Source organism: Strongylocentrotus purpuratus, unplaced genomic scaffold, assembly GCF_000002235.5.
Source record: "Strongylocentrotus purpuratus isolate Spur 01 unplaced genomic scaffold, Spur_5.0 spur5_scaffold_12, whole genome shotgun sequence".
NCBI lineage: Eukaryota > Metazoa > Echinodermata > Echinoidea > Camarodonta > Strongylocentrotidae > Strongylocentrotus > Strongylocentrotus purpuratus.
The window spans coordinates 29,709,629-29,729,433 of NW_022145597.1; the positions used below are offsets into that span (position 1 = coordinate 29,709,629).

Consider the following 19,805-nt stretch of genomic DNA (forward strand, 5'->3'; position numbering starts at 1 on the left):
TTGTCCATAATAAAACCAGTCTGATGGGCAAAGGGCTGGAAGAGTAGCGAGGAAATTGGAAAAGAGTCGAATTCAATTTTTATTAATTCAACATACTAAATATCATAGTACATATTTTTCAAAATGCATTACTCAGGAGGGTGTTTTATTTCCCAGAGCACCTATAAAAATGTGTTAGAAACAATGGCCCGAAATCACAAAGGAGGTTTGCCGACAAACCTCGGTTTATGTGCGTCATATGACGCTTTTCAGACCAAGGTTTGAACCTTAGTCTGAAACGCATCGAAACGCGTCATATGATCCACATAAACCTAGGTTTGTCGACAAACCTCCTTTGTGAATTCGGGCCAATATGTTTTTGAGCAATGCCCCAAGGGAGAAGGCGCTTAGGAGAAGCACAGAAAATGTTAACATTTTTTTAGAAGACAGGCGAGATTTGTCCGTAACAAGGTTACAATCCACCAACCAAAATAATGTCCAATTTGAGATTTGCATAGATTTAGTGATTTCGAATTTCATCTTTTCAGAACTTTTTAATAATTGTTCCGAATTATTTCTTTCATTTTTCTGCTTTCATACAAATGAACAAAGGTTGGATACGCGCCTTGAGACTTTCGTTATAAACTCACATGTTTCACAGTGTGTACCAGTCCATCCATCCTCACATGTACACGTGTAACCGTTCTCTTCATCCTGGCAATTACCTTGATTGCCACAAGGCTGGCTGGTGCACTCATCAATGTCTGTAGGACAGAAAAACAGGCAAACAGACAAATACTTAACATGAATCTTCGTTGATACAAGCCTGGCTGGATCATTCGTCGACGTCTTGAAATATGATAAACATGAATTAAAATTAAATTGAAACCAGAATAGACGAATCCATGACGTTGAACCCCCCCCCCCCCCCGCAAAAAGGGTCATTCGAGTGTCGCCGAGATGCCCTCACTTGAAAAAAAATGATTAATTTAGCTTCCTACTCCCTACCCCTTCCCCCCCCCCCCTCCTATAGACTATTGTGGATACGCCCCTGAGGTTTTCGTTCAGACTTTCGTTATGAACTCACCTGTTTCACAATGTGTACCAGTCCATCCATCCTCACATGTACACGTGTAACCGTTCTCTTCATCCTGGCAATTACCTTGATTGCCACAAGGCTGGCTGGTGCACTCATCAATGTCTGTAGGACAGAAAAACAGGCAAACAGACAAATACTTAACATGAATCTTCGTTGATACAAGCCTGGCTGGATCATTCGTCGACGTCTTGAAATATGATAAACATGAATTAAAATTAAATTGAAACCAGAATAGACGAATCCATGACGTTGAACCCCCCCCCCCCCCCCGCAAAAGGGTCCTTCGAGTGTCGCCGAGATGCCCTCACTTGAAAAAAAATGATTAATTTAGCTTCCTACTCCCTACCCCTTCCCCCCCCCCCTCCTATAGACTATTGTGGATACGCCCCTGAGGTTTTCGTTCAGACTTTCGTTATGAACTCACCTGTTTCACAATGTGTACCAGTCCATCCATCCTCACATGTACACGTGTAACCGTTCTCTTCATCCTGGCAAATACCTTGATTGCCACAAGGCTGGCTGCTACACTCATCAATGTCTGAAGGACAGAAAAACAGACAGACAAACAGACAAATATTTAACATAAATCTTCGTTAATACAAGCCTGGCTGGATCATTCGTCGACGTCTTGAAATACGATACACATGAATTAAAATTAAATTGAAACCAGAATAGACGAATCCATGACGTTGAACCCCCCCCCCCGCAAAAAGGGTCCTTCGAGTGTCACCGAGATGCCCTCACTTGAAATAAAATTGTTTAATTTTGCTTCCTACTCCTTAATTACCCCCCCCCCCCTCCTATAGACTATTCTGAATAAGCCTCTGAGGTTTTCGTTCAGACTTTCGTTATGAACTCACCTGTTTCACAATGTGTACCAGTCCATCCATCCTCACATGTACACGTGTAACCGTTCTCTTCATCCTGGCAATTACCTTGATTGCCACAAGGCTGGCTGGTGCACTCATCAATGTCTGAAGGACAGAAAAACAGACAAACAGACAAATGTTTAACATGAATCTTCATTGATACAAGCCTGGCTGGATCATTCGTCGACGTCTTGAAATACGATAAACATGAATTAACAAGATAAACATGAATTAAAATTAAATTAACACCAGAATAGACGAATCCACGGCGTTGAAACACCCCCCCCCCCCTCCCCCGCAAAAAGGGTCCTTCGAGTGTCACCGAGATGCCCTCACTTGAATAAAAAAATTTTAATTTTGCTTCCTACCCCTTCCCCCCCCCCCCCCTCCTATAGACTATTGTGGATACGCCCCTGAGGTTTTCGTTCAGACTTTCGTTATGAACTCACCTGTTTCACAATGTGTACCAGTCCATCCATCCTCACATGTACACGTGTAACCGTTCTCTTCATCCTGGCAATTACCTTGATTGCCACAAGGCTGGCTGGTGCACTCATCAATGTCTGAAGGACAGAAAAACAGACAGACAAACAGACAAATATTTAACATAAATCTTCGTTAATACAAGCCTGGCTGGATCATTCGTCGACGTCTTGAAATACGATACACATGAATTAAAATTAAATTGAAACCAGAATAGACGAATCCATGACGTTGAACCCCCCCCCCCCCCGCAAAAGGGTCCTTCGAGTGTCACCGAGATGCCCTCACTTGAAATAAAATTGTTTAATTTTGCTTCCTACTCCTTACCCCCCCCCCCCCCCTCCTATAGACTATTCTGAATACGCCCCTGAGGTTTTCGTTCAGACTTTCGTTATGAACTCACCTGTTTCACAGTGTGTATCAGTCCATCCATCCTCACATGTACACGTGTAACCGTTTTTTTCATCCTGGCAATTACCTTGATTGCCACAAGGCTGGCTGGTGCACTCATCAATGTCTGAAGGGCAGAAAAACAGACAAACAGACAATATTTAACACGAATCTTCGTTGATACAAGCCTGGCTGGATCATTCGTCGACGTCATGAAATACGATAAACATGAATTAAAATTAAATTGAAACCAGGATAGACGAATCCATTATGTTGAACCCCCCCCCCCCCTCCGCAAAAAGGGTCCTTCGAGTGTCGCCGAGATGCCCTCACTTGAAAAAAAATGATTAATTTAGCTTCCTACTCCCTACCCCTTCCCCCCCCCCTCCTATAGACTATTGTGGATACGCCCCTGAGGTTTTCGTTCAGACTTTCGTTATGAACTCACCTGTTTCACAATGTGTACCAGTCCATCCATCCTCACATGTACACGTGTAACCGTTCTCTTCATCCTGGCAATTACCTTGATTGCCACAAGGCTGGCTGGTGCACTCATCAATGTCTGAAGGACAGAAAAACAGACAGACAAACAGACAAATATTTAACATAAATATTCGTTAATACAAGCCTGGCTGGATCATTCGTCGACGTCTTGAAATACGATACACATGAATTAAAATTAAATTGAAACCAGAATAGACGAATCCATGACGTTGAACCCCCCCCCCCCCCGCAAAAAGGGTCCTTCGAGTGTCACCGAGATGCCCTCACTTGAAATAAAATTGTTTAATTTTGCTTCCTACTCCTTACCCCCCCCCCCCCCCTCCTATAGACTATTCTGAATACGCCTCTGAGGTTTTCGTTCAGACTTTCGTTATAAACTCACCTGTTTCACAATGTGTACCAGTCCATCCATCCTCACATGTACACGTGTAACCGTTCTCTTCATCCTGGCAATTACCTTGATTGCCACAAGGCTGGCTGGTGCACTCATCAATGTCTGAAGGACAGAAAAACAGACAAACAGACAAATGTTTAACATGAATCTTCATTGATACAAGCCTGGCTGGATCATTCGTCGACGTCTTGAAATACGATAAACATGAATTAACAAGATAAACATGAATTAAAATTAAATTAACACCAGAATAGACGAATCCACGGCGTTGAAACACACCCCCCCCCCCGCAAAAAGGGTCCTTCGAGTGTCACCGAGATGCCCTCACTTGAAATAAAATTGTTTAATTTTGCTTCCTACCCCTCCCCCCCCCCCCCTCCTATAGACTATTGTGGATACGCCCCTGAGGTTTTCGTTCAGACTTTCGTTATGAACTCACCTGTTTCACAATGTGTACCAGTCCATCCATCCTCACATGTACACGTGTAACCGTTCTCTTCATCCTGGCAATTACCTTGATTGCCACAAGGCTGGCTGGTGCACTCATCAATGTCTGAAGGACAGAAAAACAGACAGACAAACAGACAAATATTTAACATAAATCTTCGTTAATACAAGCCTGGCTGGATCATTCGTCGACGTCTTGAAATACGATACACATGAATTAAAATTAAATTGAAACCAGAATAGACGAATCCATGACGTTGAACCCCCCCCCCCCCCGCAAAAAGGGTCCTTCGAGTGTCACCGAGATGCCCTCACTTGAAATAAAATTGTTTAATTTTGCTTCCTACTCCTTACCCCCCCCCCCCCTCCTATAGACTATTCTGAATACGCCTCTGAGGTTTTCGTTCAGACTTTCGTTATGAACTCACCTGTTTCACAATGTGTACCAGTCCATCCATCCTCACATGTACACGTGTAACCGTTCTCTTCATCCTGGCAATTACCTTGATTGCCACAAGGCTGGCTGGTGCACTCATCAATGTCTGAAGGACAGAAAAACAGACAAACAGACAAATGTTTAACATGAATCTTCATTGATACAAGCCTGGCTGGATCATTCGTCGACGTCTTGAAATACGATAAACATGAATTAACAAGATAAACATGAATTAAAACTAAATTAACACCAGAATAGACGAATCCACGGCGTTGAAACACCCCCCCCCCCCCCGCAAAAATGGTCCTTCGAGTGTCGCCGAGATGCCCTCACTTGAAATAAAATTGATTAAGTTTGCTTCCTACTCCCTACCCCCCCCCCCCCCTCCTATAGACTATTCTGAATACGCCCCTGAGGTTTTCGTTCAGACTTTCGTTATGAACCCACCTGTTTCACAATGTGTACCAGTCCATCCATCCTCACATGTACACGTGTAACCGTTCTCTTCATCCTGGCAATTACCTTGATTGCCACAAGGCTGGCTGGTGCACTCATCAATGTCTGAAGGACAAAAAACAGACAAATGGAGAAAATGTAACATGAATTTTAGGGTATCGTGTTGTTTTTCCGAAGGTTTATAACTACGAAGGTCCCGTTATTCCGAAGATAATTCTGAAAATGTCATTCAGTTCATGATTTCAAAAATGAACTAACCTGAATCCTTACTCTTCACCCTTGCATCATACGTCAGCGCAGTGCTAACTGGATGCTACCAGATGTGTTTGAAGCTCATTAAAATTTCAGTCCTTCAATCTACATGTATATTCAAATTTTGAGTGATTATTTTAAGTAACAAACCTGGTTAGTTAATCATAGCATTTTAAATCAAGAGTATAAGTTATCGAACATATACAATGGAATGTAATAATGTCTTTTTTTTAGCGTTATACTACCAATTACAGAGGAGCGACCGACATTTTCGTCAAAAATGAGATACATACAGTGTACAATAGTTGTAAGATCCGTGCATCTTAAAAGACCACTCTAACCCAACTAACATAGCCTTTTAGAACATGAATACACCTCTACTTATTAATGTTCCAGCCTCTGATTTTTCAGAAAATCTCTAAATTGACCAAAAAATGATAATAACCATCAATTTTCACAGATCTCACGCTTGCTGGGCTACGCCCCTCGAAAAAAGGTAATACGGTCACGTGGCTTAAAGACGCAATTGACGTTATTGCGGGCATGTCCGATTTGATAATTTCATAATTAGGAATGACGAAATTACCAGAACGTGCATATTATTTTTCGGACAAAGGTCTTTCTGTTTTTTCAATTAATATCATAGTTTACCCTTTTAAAGACATTTCAATGCCTAAATCACCCTCCTTTTCACCGGAGAGGCTCCTGCAGTGACATCATAATATTGCGCAATACAGCTCCGAAACTGGGCTTTTTTTCCGAGCGTTCCGAGTCGTCATTTTTAAAGCTAGATTCCAGAATTATTAATGATTCCTAAGAAAAATCATTTTCATGCTCGGAATCTCCGTCAAAAATTATTCTACATGTCTTTTTTTTCATTTTTTTTTTAGCCCGTTTATGTTAGAGTGGCCCAGGCGCGGATCCAGGATTTCTTAGGGGTGGGGCCCAATTTTTTTTCTTTTTGCTCCCGACAAATTTGAAAATCGCGTCGGTAGTGATCATATTTTTTTGGGGGGCCTCGCAAATTTGAAAATGTTAACACCCCCCCCCCCACCCCCTTGGGGAGCCCATTTCCCCAAAAGGTTAAAAAAAAATAACGTGTTTTTACACTTTTTTTCTCGGGGGGGGGGGGGCTGGGTCCCCTGTCCCCCCCCCCCCCCCCCCCTGGATCCGCCACTGGAGTGGCCATTTAATATTACAATTACCAGGAACGGAGCCATCTAATCAATGGCACTGATCAGGAATATACTTTAACGCCCTCTTTTGAAAATTTCCTTGACGGAAATACATCTTTTCTGTAACGTTAAGATTTTAAACGCGTTTTTCTTAAACTTTTGATTTTGTGAGGATCGCAGCCAATTTGCATGCCATCTTCTAGTACAATAAGCACGACCAGGTATTTAATATACTGCAGGTTTCTTAGACGGAAATCCAGCTTTCCAATAATGACTCAACTTTAATCATGTTTCCCAAACTTTTGGCTTTGTGGCTCGGCGAGGGGTGGGGAAAGGGTTAGAAGGCGTAACAAAATAAGGGTTCTTACCATTTTCACAGTTGCTTCCTTCCCATCCATCCGTACATTGACATGTGTAACTATTCAGTCCATCCAAGCAAGCTCCTTCGTTTTGACAAGGATCGTTGACACAGTCATTTTTGTCTGCAAGGTAAAAAGGGGATATAACCTTTTTAACAAATTATTCTTTTAACAAAATACTGATTAGGATAATTAATATTTGCAATGTGAGGGGCTACACTTGAAGAAACAGACTGAACTTTAAACATGAAAATAAATCAACTTAGTTAAAGTGCAGTAAAATAAAAAATGTCTAATCTATTTTTTTCAATAGCTACACCACGTAGAGTGTATGATTTTCACCTACCGTGCTCGCAGTAGCCACAAATAACTAATTTGAGCGAGAGTGTAATATTAATGTTAGTCATAACTGGTGAAAGTAGTTTATGTAGACTTAAGTGAATTAAACTGGAGCTCACTTACCTATTTCGCATTTGATTCCTTCCCATCCTAGAGTACATTCACATGTGTAACTGTTATTCCCGTCTTGGCAAATTCCTCCATTAACACAAGGATCGCCAATACATTCATTTGTGTCTGCATAGTGTAAAAAAAAATGATATCACTTTTGTATCCAAATACATGTATAATTAGTTGTATGTATTGGTCGCATAAAAACATCGAAATTATATGGTAATACATATTTGTAAGCTTTATGCAACCTTGTTCTGTTTTAAAGACATTTTCTCGATGTTTACTTACTTACACCGCAGGTGGACCCTTCCCAGCCCTCATTGCATGTGCACGTATAGCTGTTCAACCCGTCCACACAGACTCCGCCATTTTCACACGGTTCATCGGAACATTCATCGATGTCTGAAAAAGTAAGGAAACATTCCAGTCTTAAGCTTCTAAATTTCATATTTCTTGATAACGATTTATCGTCCTTAAAGGGACTTGGTAACATTGTTCAGATGAGAGATAGTGGTGCTAAGGTAGTGACTTCAATGCTAGATGTACAATTAAAGATAATCTGGAAATTTGAGTGAAAACGGACCATTATTTATGGTACATGTACAATTAAATCGGGAAAAACTGATCTGATCGATTCCTTAATTCTCCCAACTATATTATTACAATTTAATTACATTTTAGGTGAATGGAAATCTCACAAAGCAATAAAATGGCTCTACATTCCATTCCAGACATTAAAGTGTTGACAGATTTTTTGTATAGCCTGTTTTATGTCTTTTTTTCATGGAAAAAACGGATGGGAAAATTCAAAAATGGTTGGGAAAATATACTGTTAATCACTGTTAGAGGGTGTCGTACATCGACGGCTTCAAAGAAAACCATAGATTTCTTCGTTGTTTGAGAATTTTTCAGGATTTGTTTTATGTCAGAGGGTTAGTACAGTAGAAGGAATATAGTAAGTAACATTTTATACAAAAATTAAGCAATTTTTTCATCAACCTTCAACAATGTTACCAAGTCACTTTAAAGGGAATACAAAGTTTTGGGAAATTTAGAAAATTGGCTGGATAGTGATTCTTTACAATTTTGATATATTTGGATGCCCCTATGGATGTAATATAATCACTAGAAAATGTAGCCCCTAAAACACTTCTGCTTTCGAGAAAAATTGAATATCAACATTTACAAGTACTCCCAGTAAATGTTGATGAATTTCAAATAGCGCCTACGTCCATGCAATAGTAGCTGTCACCATGAAAACCTCTGAATATGTAGTTGTGATATATAATTTCCGAACCGGAATAGCCATTAGGTGATTTTAGTCAAGAAATATTGTTGTACAGCTAAAATAATATCTTTACCTTGAGAGGGAGCTATACAACATAAAGAGTTTATTATTTACAATTTCATCACTTTAGACTAGATTTCAACCGCGACAACGATCACTGAATATTGTAGGATCGCATATGCTTCCAATATGTTTATTTGAACCAAATTCATGACCCCCATACCAAAACTTTGTATTACCTTAAATTTGTAATATGCATTAAATATAACACTTCATTATGATGATAATAATGATGGTAGTGATTAACGTAATGATTATGATTTGGAGGAGGAGAAGGAGGAAGAGGAGGGGGAGGAGGAGAAGGAGGAGGAGGAGGAAGAGGAGGAGGAGGAGGAGAAGGAGGAGGAGGAGAAGGAGGAGGAGGAGGAGGAGAAGGAGGAGGAGGAGAAGGAGGAGGAGGAGGAAGAGGAGGAAGAGGAGGAGGAGGAGAAGGAGGAGGAGGAGAAGGAGGAGGAGGAGGAGGAGAAGGAGGAGGAGGAGGAGAAGGAGGAGGAGGAGGAGGAGGAGGAGGAAGAGGAGGAGGAGGAGGAGTAGGATTCGCGGTATTTTGCTGTTGTCGAAGTAATATTCCAGTTAAGACATTGGTTTTATTTTAAAAGGTCCTCCAATAAATCTTCATCTAAACAGTCCGTTTTAAATAGGTGAGTTTTTAAGCATGGTTTGAATATTTTAGATATTGATTGACATCGAATTAAATTATGTTTTTATGTTAGTTTCTACATGTTCTAAGGGAACTTAAAATGTGACTTACCAACTCCACAATTGGTGCCTGCCCATCCATCCCCACACTGACATGTGTAACTGTTTATTCCGTCCAAGCAAATCCCATCGTGCAGACAAGGTTGGCTCAAGCATTCATTCAAATCTAAAGGAGAAAGATTAATTCAATTTATTTAGGGATGGACCAATCTATCTAAATTAGATTTATATTTTTACATGTAAATACACTACAAAGGCACAAAATATACATCTGTATATCTCCAACCGTGTGTAACTATTTATCCTGTCTAAGCAAATCCTATGATTTTGACAAGGCTGTCATGTCAAAGAGAGATTTGAAGAAAAAAAATAATTACAGATATATTCATTAAATTTAGATTAGAAAAATACTACATTTACTAGAATGGCTTTTTGTAAAGTGTAATGTGTAAGCCAATGTGATTTAGATTGCTACAATACAATTGAGAACAATCCGAGAATGTTTTTGTTGTTTCTCAGAGGAATTTTCGGGAATATTTCCTCCCTTTTCACCAAATCTTGGATCCCCTCCTCTTTCTAATGAAACCGAACACAATTCATAATTTTATTCACTTATTAGACAGTTAACTCCTGCCCATCCGGCCACGCACTGGCACAGATAACGGTTGACGTCATCAGTACATGTTCCTCCATTACGACAAAGGTTGCTGGCGCACTCGTTGAAGTCTGAAAAAACAAAAGATCTTAAAATCATAGAAAATCGTATAGCAGTGGAAGAGCATCAGTTAAGACTGAAGAGTGCCAAAGTAATGATGTTGTTTCGAATCCGGGGCACGATTACCTTTAGTCATTAGATGAACATTAACCCGCCCAATATTTAGAAATCCTGAGAAAAGATGAAAGAAATTATAGAAATTATATTTTGCTTGTCCATAAACGAAAGTAGCCATACAAATAAGAGACATCGGCAGCGAAAGAGGAAAGGAGAGAGAGCAATGAATAAGGAAAGAAAGAAAGAAAGAGTGACAGACGAGAGGAGAGAACTAGGGGACATTGAGAGAGAGAGAGAGAGAGAGGAGGAGGAATGAGAGACGGAAAACGGTAAGATATTTTGTGAAGAAACATACGAATAAATTGTGTCATATCATGTAGAAGCAGTTAAGTCGTACTATTCCAATGTTACCAATGTTACCTACCACAACTGTTCCCGGTATAGCCTTCGGAGCAGTGGCATTTGAATCCGACCATAGTCTCCTCACACCAGCCGTTTTTGCATGGATTTCTGAGACAATCTGTTCATCAAGACATAATCAAAATTATAATAAAATGATGGATGAATTGAGCCATTGATAGTCGACGATCATTGATAATGATGATAATAATGATAACAATATTATTAATAAAAATAGGGTTGCAGACCACCTCATTGGTGTCTGCATCAGAAACGGATTTTGTTAACGTCTGTCACATCTGGCCACTAGAGTGACACCAACCTGTTTTTTTTTCTTCTTCTTTTTTGGACAACTCATCACCCACCGCCTGCCGGATGGAGGGTTTTAAAGGCCATTTAAAAAATGTAATGTATACAAATGAAAATAATAGTAACTCTTCTGTACCCAGGGAAGCCTCATCAGTATTAATGTAATCATACCCCAGCTATAGCAGACCTTCCATGAGAATGCGCTTAAGCATTCAAAGAATTTCTTTCTACCGGGTACCCATTTATACTACACCTGGATGGAGAGTGGCAAATGTAGATTAATATATTGCCGAAGTATATTAGTGCATCAGCGGGACTTGAACCGCGAACCATGTGACTCAGAGTCGAGTGACGAATCCACGACACCAACATAATCTACGTCAGAAGAAGGCCCACATTTGTATCGGTTTGTGGATACTCCATGCACTGACCACCACTGTGCAAAATATAATCCCAATCCGATCTCTTTGTACAGGCCGCTCAAACCGCCTAATTCATGACAGTGTTTTTTGTAAACTTAGAAGCAATAAATACGGTCTTAGAGTTGGATGCCATGGAACAATATCATCATAGAACTAGATAATAGAAAATTTCACACGAAATTTCAGATTTATCTTCGTATTTTGCTTTTATAACATTGATAATTTTCCGAATGATCTTTGATATTCTTTAACGCAATGATTTCTAGATCTAAATGATTTTGTTCTTTCACGTATATATAACAATCTTATGTTTACTGGTTTTGTTTTCTATGAGATAATAGATACACATGTCTGAATTTTGGCGGACAATTGGTCAAATCAGTACTATATTTAGATATGTGAAGTTATCTCACCCGGGAATCTACACTGGCGGTGCCCAGAGTTGGGACATGACCCATCCCCGCGGCGTGGAATTATCTTGGGGATTGTAGCCACCATCTTCCCATTCTCATCGGGGCGTTCCCGGCAGACCTCGAACATAGGTAGGGTGTAGTTGAGCCCAAGGCCATCGCTGCATGTTGAATCCTTGCCCAAGGCTAATACAGAGGGGAGTACTGCAAAATGAAACACAACAGTTGTTAACCATAATAGTTGCCTACCTATTTGCTTTAAAAACATGATTATGATCTAAAAGCTCCATGGACGTCAATGCAGCCCCTGGTCTTTACCTTTTTGGGGGATGTTCAAGTTGCGTGCTTAAACACATCGCCCCCTCCCATTTTAAAAGTTCTATTGCCTCTTTCTGATTTGAATAAAACGCCAAATTACGAGGCACATTCATTTCAAAGTTACTCACCTTGTATGAAGATCAAAATCAAACTCGCAAGAGGAACATAACCTTCCATATTCACAACAAACACTTTACATCTATTCCATTTCGAAACAAGGATTTTTCGATTTAAAACAAAACAAAACAAAGGTTGATCGAGAACGCTACTTGCAGAAATATATGAAAACCAATTCTTAATCTTGGATAAAATCCTGCATTAGTTGATATGTATTCTCAAAGCTCTAGATAAAGTAACGTTCTTCGTTACATGCTCTGGTAATAACTGCCTCATTTCCAATTTGTTAACAGTAAATGAGAGATGCTGCTGAGGCGATTAATCGAAATGCAATGGTAATACCTCAGTCACACCGCCAAACCTCCTCCGCGCAGACTCCGCACTGGCCGATATTTGGCCCCTCGGGGTTTTCATAAGTAATCGTTCATTCGTTCTATTATCACCCTCTCCGTCAGTCTCGTTGGTCATCGGTGTGACTGTGGTCTTAGTGTCACGTCACGGCACGTTGGAGATCGATTCGATCTGCTGAGCCTAGCGGGGTTTTTTTTCAACGTGCTTTCATCATGTCTGTATTATTTTGATCAACCTTGCCGTTTTCATCACGCCAATAAAAATAATTTGATAAAACCTATTTAGTCATATTCAAGTAATTGGTTAATTAAGATAATGACAGCACCAAATAGAATAAGTTGATAATTACCCTTCCATAGGCAATATCTACGATATGAACAATATCTTTTCTGTAAACTAATATTCGTCAATGTGATTAATATAATGGTTACCAAAGCAACCATTTTATGGTGTGGGATTCGAGCCACGTTCGTTTTATCAACATTGAATGATGATGGTGATTATGATGATATGATGATGGAGGTGCTGCTGATGCTGCTGCTGCTGATGACGATGATTATTATGATGAACAGTTTTAATGAGGAGGAGGATACAGTGAGGAAGAAGAAGAAGAAGAAAAAGAAGAAGAAGAAGAAGAAGAAGAAGAACAAGAACAAGAAGGAGAAGAAAAAGAAGACGATGACGATGATGATGATGATGATGATAATAAGTTAGATGATGATGCTGATGATGATGATGATAATGAGGATGAAATTGATGATGATGAGGAGGGGGAGCAGGAGCTGGAGAAGGATTACAGTGAAGAAGAAGAAGGTGATGTTTTTTTAAACTCTGTTTATTATAGTAATTTCCAGTTTTATTTCATTATCTGATCACGGTTGATTATATTTGATATATGTATGTTTTGCTGATTGATTATTAATGTTTTTATCCCCGAATCTAATGTATATATATATATATATATATATATAGCGTAACTTTGTATAACTTTCATATTTCTCTACATTCTCTACATATTCTCTACACAAGAATATCCAAATAATATCCAGGTTAAAAATGGATGATGGTTGATGACACGGTAGAGTGATATATCTATCTCTCCAGGGCGGAACTGTCAAAGTCTCTCTCTCTCTCTCTCACCAATGCTTTTAAGAGAAGCTTTATCTGCCACACAATGTAGTAATATAACTATTGAGCCTTTATTTTCGGACACTATTAGCAACCGAAATTAATAACTGTAGATTATTGCCCCCATCACTTAGCAGCAGTATAGTGAGTAATTAGATTTCACTTCGTCACTTCGAGTCGATCGTTGTTTTTACAACTATGGAAACGATGGCGTAGTTTCAGTGGACACTGGAGTTCCATGCGAGGATCACAGTATGGGTAAATACACATTCCTTTATTTATTTGATCGAACTATAGATATTGATCCAACCTACAACGGCTTTGTAAACGTTCCTTACAAAGTCAAACACAAAGTATACCGGTAGAAAGACAGTCAAAAAGTCAAAATTCCATAGACACACATGTAAAAAGTCAGTTCCAAAAAAGAAAATACCTATCATGCACTATTCAAAAGGTCAATAATTCCTAAAAATCTTTAAGTAAAATTCAAAGTATCAAAATTCACATAGAAACACGTGTTATAATTCACTTTTTGCTTGAAAAATATTTAAGTCCAACAGAGAAAATCACTAAGTAAAATTCATAAAGTCACAATCACATTGACACGCGTGTTATATTTCAGTTTTTTTCGAAAAAATTTACAAGTCCAAAATGACAAATCCCTAATTAAATTCAAAAAGTCAAGACTTCGTCAAAACCCCATAGACACGCGTGTTATAAGTCCGTTTTTTTCTCGAAAATAGACAAAAATGTCAAAGTTAATGTACACGAGTCAATTAGAAATAGTATAAGTACGAAAAAAATTGTGTACAAAACCTGTGGCCGTCCCCATACTCACTGCTATAACTACTGGACTAAATAATGAAGGGGAAAAAAGAGTAAGGAAAGAGAGAGGAGAAGGCAACGTAATGGATGACGATACGATGACTCCACCCCCCCCCCCCCCCCCGATACTCGATAACGATGTTTTTCGCATTTTATTCACCGAGTAAAACCGATGCCCCCTATGACACCAGTACCCCCTTCACGGTTAGACCCATGCTGTGCCACTGCTTTGAGTGACTGTTAATATCTATGTAGGCCTACTTTATTAGAGTCATGGCGCCGTACTCATTCATACCATATCGTCCTATACAGTATTTTTTATACTAAAAAAAAAATCTTAGAATTGATTATTCATTCCCCCCCCGGCCCCCTCCTGTCTTTATCTCTCTCTCAATCTCTCTCTCTCCCTGTCTCATCTACCTCTCTCACTTACTCTCTCTCTCTCTCTCTCTCCCTCTCTCCTTATTCCCCTTTATCTCTTTATTTTTCTCTCACCCCTCTCTCTGTCTGTCTTTCTTTATTATATTCAATCATTAACAGCAACAATTGCCAGAATGATAGGATTGTGGATGATTTATTGCTTTTAATTCAATGTAATGTTTGTAACTTTTACGTCACATTGTGTTTGAGTGACATAAATGTAACGAGCTGGATGTATGAGAGACCAAAAATGTGTTAAATTCATGAAGCAATACTCAAATGTAAATACCTTGATTGGTTCTTAGTTATTTGACGTAGATAAATTTGCCAAGTATGTCATATTTATCTTCATCTGAACCCTATTAATGCAGATTAAAAATGCCCTTGTGATGTTACCTGGATTTGTTTGAAGAAGTACGGGTATTCATGTGAAAATGAAAGAATGTCCCGTATCCATAAGGCACTAGCATTGATTGATTAAACTTGTCGATTATCAATGACAGCCATTTGTGGAATAAACAGCTATCGTTATTAATATCATGCTCATGTACTCTTGAATTATTACTTAGTATGAAGAGTTGTTACGTTCATGAAAGAAACTCCCAGTATAATAGGTCTTCGTTCCTTATGACAATTGACCTGCGGACAACTTCCTCTCTAGGAAAACTACACCCGGACAACTACCCCTCACAAGTTATCCCAGTTACCCTAAAACCTGTCTAAGGAGTTGATTATTAAAGTAAAGGGTGTCTGGGGAGCATCACTTTTAAACGTAACCTAGCCATCCTAGCGCTGCATATTAATATTTGAATATTTGAATATTTGCGTTGGTGTGGTGTGGTGGAGATCAACATTAAGTCGGCCAGATTCTGGACTAACCATTTAACTATGTCTCAATGATTATGGACAAGTTACGACCTGGGTTGTCATTCGTTTACGGTAAACCTCCCGATTTTGTCGTAGTGTCATTTATTGTAAGTAAATTTAGCTTTGCACTTGTAATTTTCGTATCAAATCTCATATTTGATAATTAATTTTCACATCAGAATCTGTGTGCGTGTGTATCATGAATATTTATGATTATATACCTCACTTAAGAAATCCAGCCATCTGATTGGTCGAAATTGAAGTCGTGATTTTAGCCATTCCCGTAAAGAAACGAAAAATGCCCAAACCGGTTAATAGTCCAAGAGTGGGATTCCTCAAAATTCCAGTTATGGAGCTCTCACACTCTGCCGTGTAGGCCTACCGTCCACCTGCCGGGCTATTAAAAAAAACAGAGTCCAGAACGTTGGGTTTTGAGCGAACTGTCCCCGGCCGCAAAAAAAAAATCATAAAATTAATCTTTTCACCGTTTCGTTGCCATCTTCTGACCGTTCTCACCGGGCGCATACCGGGTGTTGAACGTGCTTCTACCGTCTTCACCGCCCAGACTTTTGTTGAAAATTTTGGCCGTTTCAATACCGGGCCCATACCGGGTCTCGAACGTGTGCACCGGGTTTGTAGCAGCCACCTACCAGTCACTTAGCGTCCCCTCACCGCTCGGAGCGTCCTGTGAGCGAGTCTCCGGACTGCTGACGTCATGACACGACTGCCATAAATACCCCGATTTGAACGGCAACGGTCAGTCCGCTCACCATTTTTCATCACCGTTCTGTAACGGATTATGAGCGTGTTGGGAACGTGTTCATACAGTGTGACCGTTTTCATAACGTATTCATACCGTCCTCATACCGTTCAACACCGTCCTCTTGCTGCTTACTTGCGGCCGGTGCCAGCCGGCCAAAGTTTTGAACATGCCCAAAACTTTCGCCGGGTCCCACCGGGTGTAAATAAGCGCCAACGCCCTATTAACGTGTTGCCCGCTTCGATAACGAACCACCGTGTGCCCTCGCCGTTCTCCACCGTCCGGAGACATTTTCGCGCACGGTGGCACACGGTAAGCCTACACGGCAGAGTGTGAGAGTCACTTGGAAATAATAAAATTTTGCTGCGATACCCAATGGTTTACGTGTTAAAATGTTCTTTGAACGAGCGCGGACACCATACGGTGCTTTTTGTCTGCGATTAATTCCCATCTGATCGAAAAATTTCAGTCCTTTTTCCGGCAAAGATAAACAGACAGTGTGTCGTATTTTTCGTTATGTTTAACCAATCTTTATTCAATAAAAGGATAAAAGGTAAGAATTCTTGGTAGATTTATGTTTCAATTCGGCATATAAAAGACGTATCGACTGCTTCAATATTCGAGGTCTGGCTGGTTTTATATGCTCTCGGGAACTCGCGCAGATCCTGCCATGACCCCTCAGCACGAGTTCCCTTGAGCATATAGAACCAGCCAGGCCTCTGATCTCTATACTAGCGAATGACGTATAGGTTCCTATTGAGCCAATCAAATGCAGCGGTAGGATGGCTAGGTTACGTTAGAAAAAGAGGCGTCCGGGGAGTAATTGACCTGAGATGATAGTTCACGGTGTACGGTAGTTGTCCTAGCATCACGACCCTTGTTATGCAGGCGATATGGTGTTTGAAATCATCAATTTCCTCATTTTAAAATATTTTTTGTTTGTATTTGTTTTTTTGTTGTTGATGATCCTGGTATTTATTGCAATAATCATGAAGAGAATCCAGTGTGTTACTGAGGAAGAATAATTTCTATTAGAATATTTCCCATGTGATATAGGATGAAATACGAGAATTTTAACACATTTAACTCCGGTAGTCATTTAATTTTTTATTTTTTTAATGCTATGCATCGATGGAATTACGAACGCATTGAAAAGGCTTAACTCCAAAATTAAATCCAGAATGGTATTTATTTAGATTCAAGACAACTGAATGGTGACAGAAGTTACAGGAAAAAGCATGTACACAATATTGATCTGTCTTGTTTTGGTTTAGTGTAAAAGGTATGAATTATTATTGTGATTCAAGAACTGACCGTGGCCTATGAAAACTGATAAGATTTAATTGATATAACAATTTGTTTAAATCATTTCATACCATTAACAGAAAAGGAAATTGAATTGGTTTATTGAGATAAAAATCATCGGACATGCAGCTAAAAGCTGAAATTGTTCAATTTACAGAGTAAAAAGTACATGACATAACATTGCATTGATAACACATTAAAATATATAGAACACTTAACAAATATTGTGTATATTTAAATACGATTTACGATTTCGTTGATGATATAAAATTGTCGTTCAATTTACATGAAATAGAAATTTGATGAGTAACAATTTACAGGTTTATTGCAACCGTGATACGTAGTTGGAATAACATTTAGATGTTTATACAGATAAAATACGATAAAAGAAAAGATATTAAAGCTAAGTTTCAATATTGGTCAAACAAGGTGATGTTCCTGAACTCAGCGAAATTGGCACATTAATCTTACATCAGAGAGTATAAAGTGAAGAAACCTTGAATGCATTAAGTATAGTGATGATAAAGATGTAATGTTGACATCGACAAAGATAAATATTAACATTAAAATATGGGCTATCCAGCCGTTTATTTTATCTTGTTATTCATTATTCTATTTGTTATTATATTACTGAATGCATGATGTCTTTTCATACGGAAATAAAACAACCAAACAAACAAACAAATTAACAAATAAATAGGCTATTTCACATTGATTGAAAAATAATTTTCAGGTTCTGTTATTAATTGATATTGCACATAGAAGAAGAGATACGAAAGTAGCAATCGGTAGATGAAAATGCATGTGGGAATATAAACAAATACATTGTTTTGTTGACTCGATCTTTGTTAGTTTTAATTCAAAGATTCAAGGTGAATTGAGCAGTCTAACAATAGTGAGTATCGTTGAGGAATATTACCGGGTAGTCCGACAGAGGGGGGTGTTGAGAAGATGTGAAGAGCGTAGGCGACGAGAGGACATATAACTACGTAAGGGAGGGAGAAGATCACGGTGCCGGGGAGATTTCAACAGACTACGAGCAAAGGAATCTAGTAGTTGTGCATGCCGCTCCGACATACAACAGATGGAGAGGTGCTCTAGAAATTGTTTAGTTTATAACTTTATACAACGAGAATGTGATCTTTTCTTTTGTAACAAAGTACTCTATCCTTTAAAGATTAATCGCAAGGTTTTCAATATCACGTCATTATCATCACTCTTTAGATTCACTTAATCAGAAATTAGGGAACCATATCATGAATATTTAAAAATCAACTACGTATGAGATCAATGAAATCTAGCCATTTCTATAGCCTATTGTGTGACTTTAAGAAAAGAGAACCAGCTGTATTAACATTTTGGGAAGGTAAACTGAACCTTGTCATTGATTTTGATTGGAGAGATACATTAAAATTTAAGTTTAAGACATTGAAAAACAATAAAATAAAACAACTCAACTTTAAGACATTTCATAGGATTTTACCCTTTAGATACAATCTGTGCAAATGGAAAATTGTAAATGAAAACCTTTGCATTTTTTGTAAAACAGCAGAATCTTTCGTTCATGTTCTTTTAGAGTGCCCGAGCGTAAAGCTTTTCTGGAAACGTATTGTGGAATTGATTGAATTGAACTTTAAAGAAAAAATTATATTAAACGAAGAATTATTAATTGCTGGTTTTGATTTCAAACATGCAAATGGAGCAGATATAAATACAATCGTTGCATATGCTCAATACGCAATCTATTTGATGTATATGTTAAATTATTTTCAAGGTAAACCATACAACAGCTTTTTCATATGGCATGTTTTTAAATACGAGTTACTCTTGGATAACATCTCGGATGTTGTTTCAGGGGCTCTCGGGACATAGTATTTTTTTTGGAGAGTTTTTGAAAGCTTTTGAAATAGCATCTGGGAACTAAGGAAAATCTTCGGGGATATTTTATATCACTGAAGATTTTCTCTTAATAGTTTAAGAAAATACTTAAAGTGAATGTAAAATTTTGTTATGATGTAATGATTTGTGTGTTGGTTATTTTTGTAAATGAATAAAGTAC

General features: G+C 38.8%; 1 protein-coding gene across 1 annotated transcript in view; it reads right to left on the reverse strand.

Annotated features, from left to right (window-relative positions):
- LOC105436978 (fibropellin-1-like) overlaps positions 1–19,805 on the reverse strand; it is a 38,132-nt gene that overhangs the window by 11,545 nt on the left and 6,782 nt on the right. The window contains exons 7-17 of the mRNA XM_030981474.1: positions 5,049–5,162; positions 4,594–4,707; positions 4,158–4,271; positions 3,707–3,820; positions 3,269–3,382; positions 2,834–2,947; positions 2,397–2,510; positions 1,939–2,052; positions 1,503–1,616; positions 1,067–1,180; positions 630–743 (exon numbers count right to left, since the gene is read on the reverse strand). Coding sequence (XP_030837334.1) covers positions 630–743; positions 1,067–1,180; positions 1,503–1,616; positions 1,939–2,052; positions 2,397–2,510; positions 2,834–2,947; positions 3,269–3,382; positions 3,707–3,820; positions 4,158–4,271; positions 4,594–4,707; positions 5,049–5,162 — 1,254 coding nt within the window. The remainder of the gene's footprint in view (positions 1–629; positions 744–1,066; positions 1,181–1,502; positions 1,617–1,938; positions 2,053–2,396; positions 2,511–2,833; positions 2,948–3,268; positions 3,383–3,706; positions 3,821–4,157; positions 4,272–4,593; positions 4,708–5,048; positions 5,163–19,805) is intronic.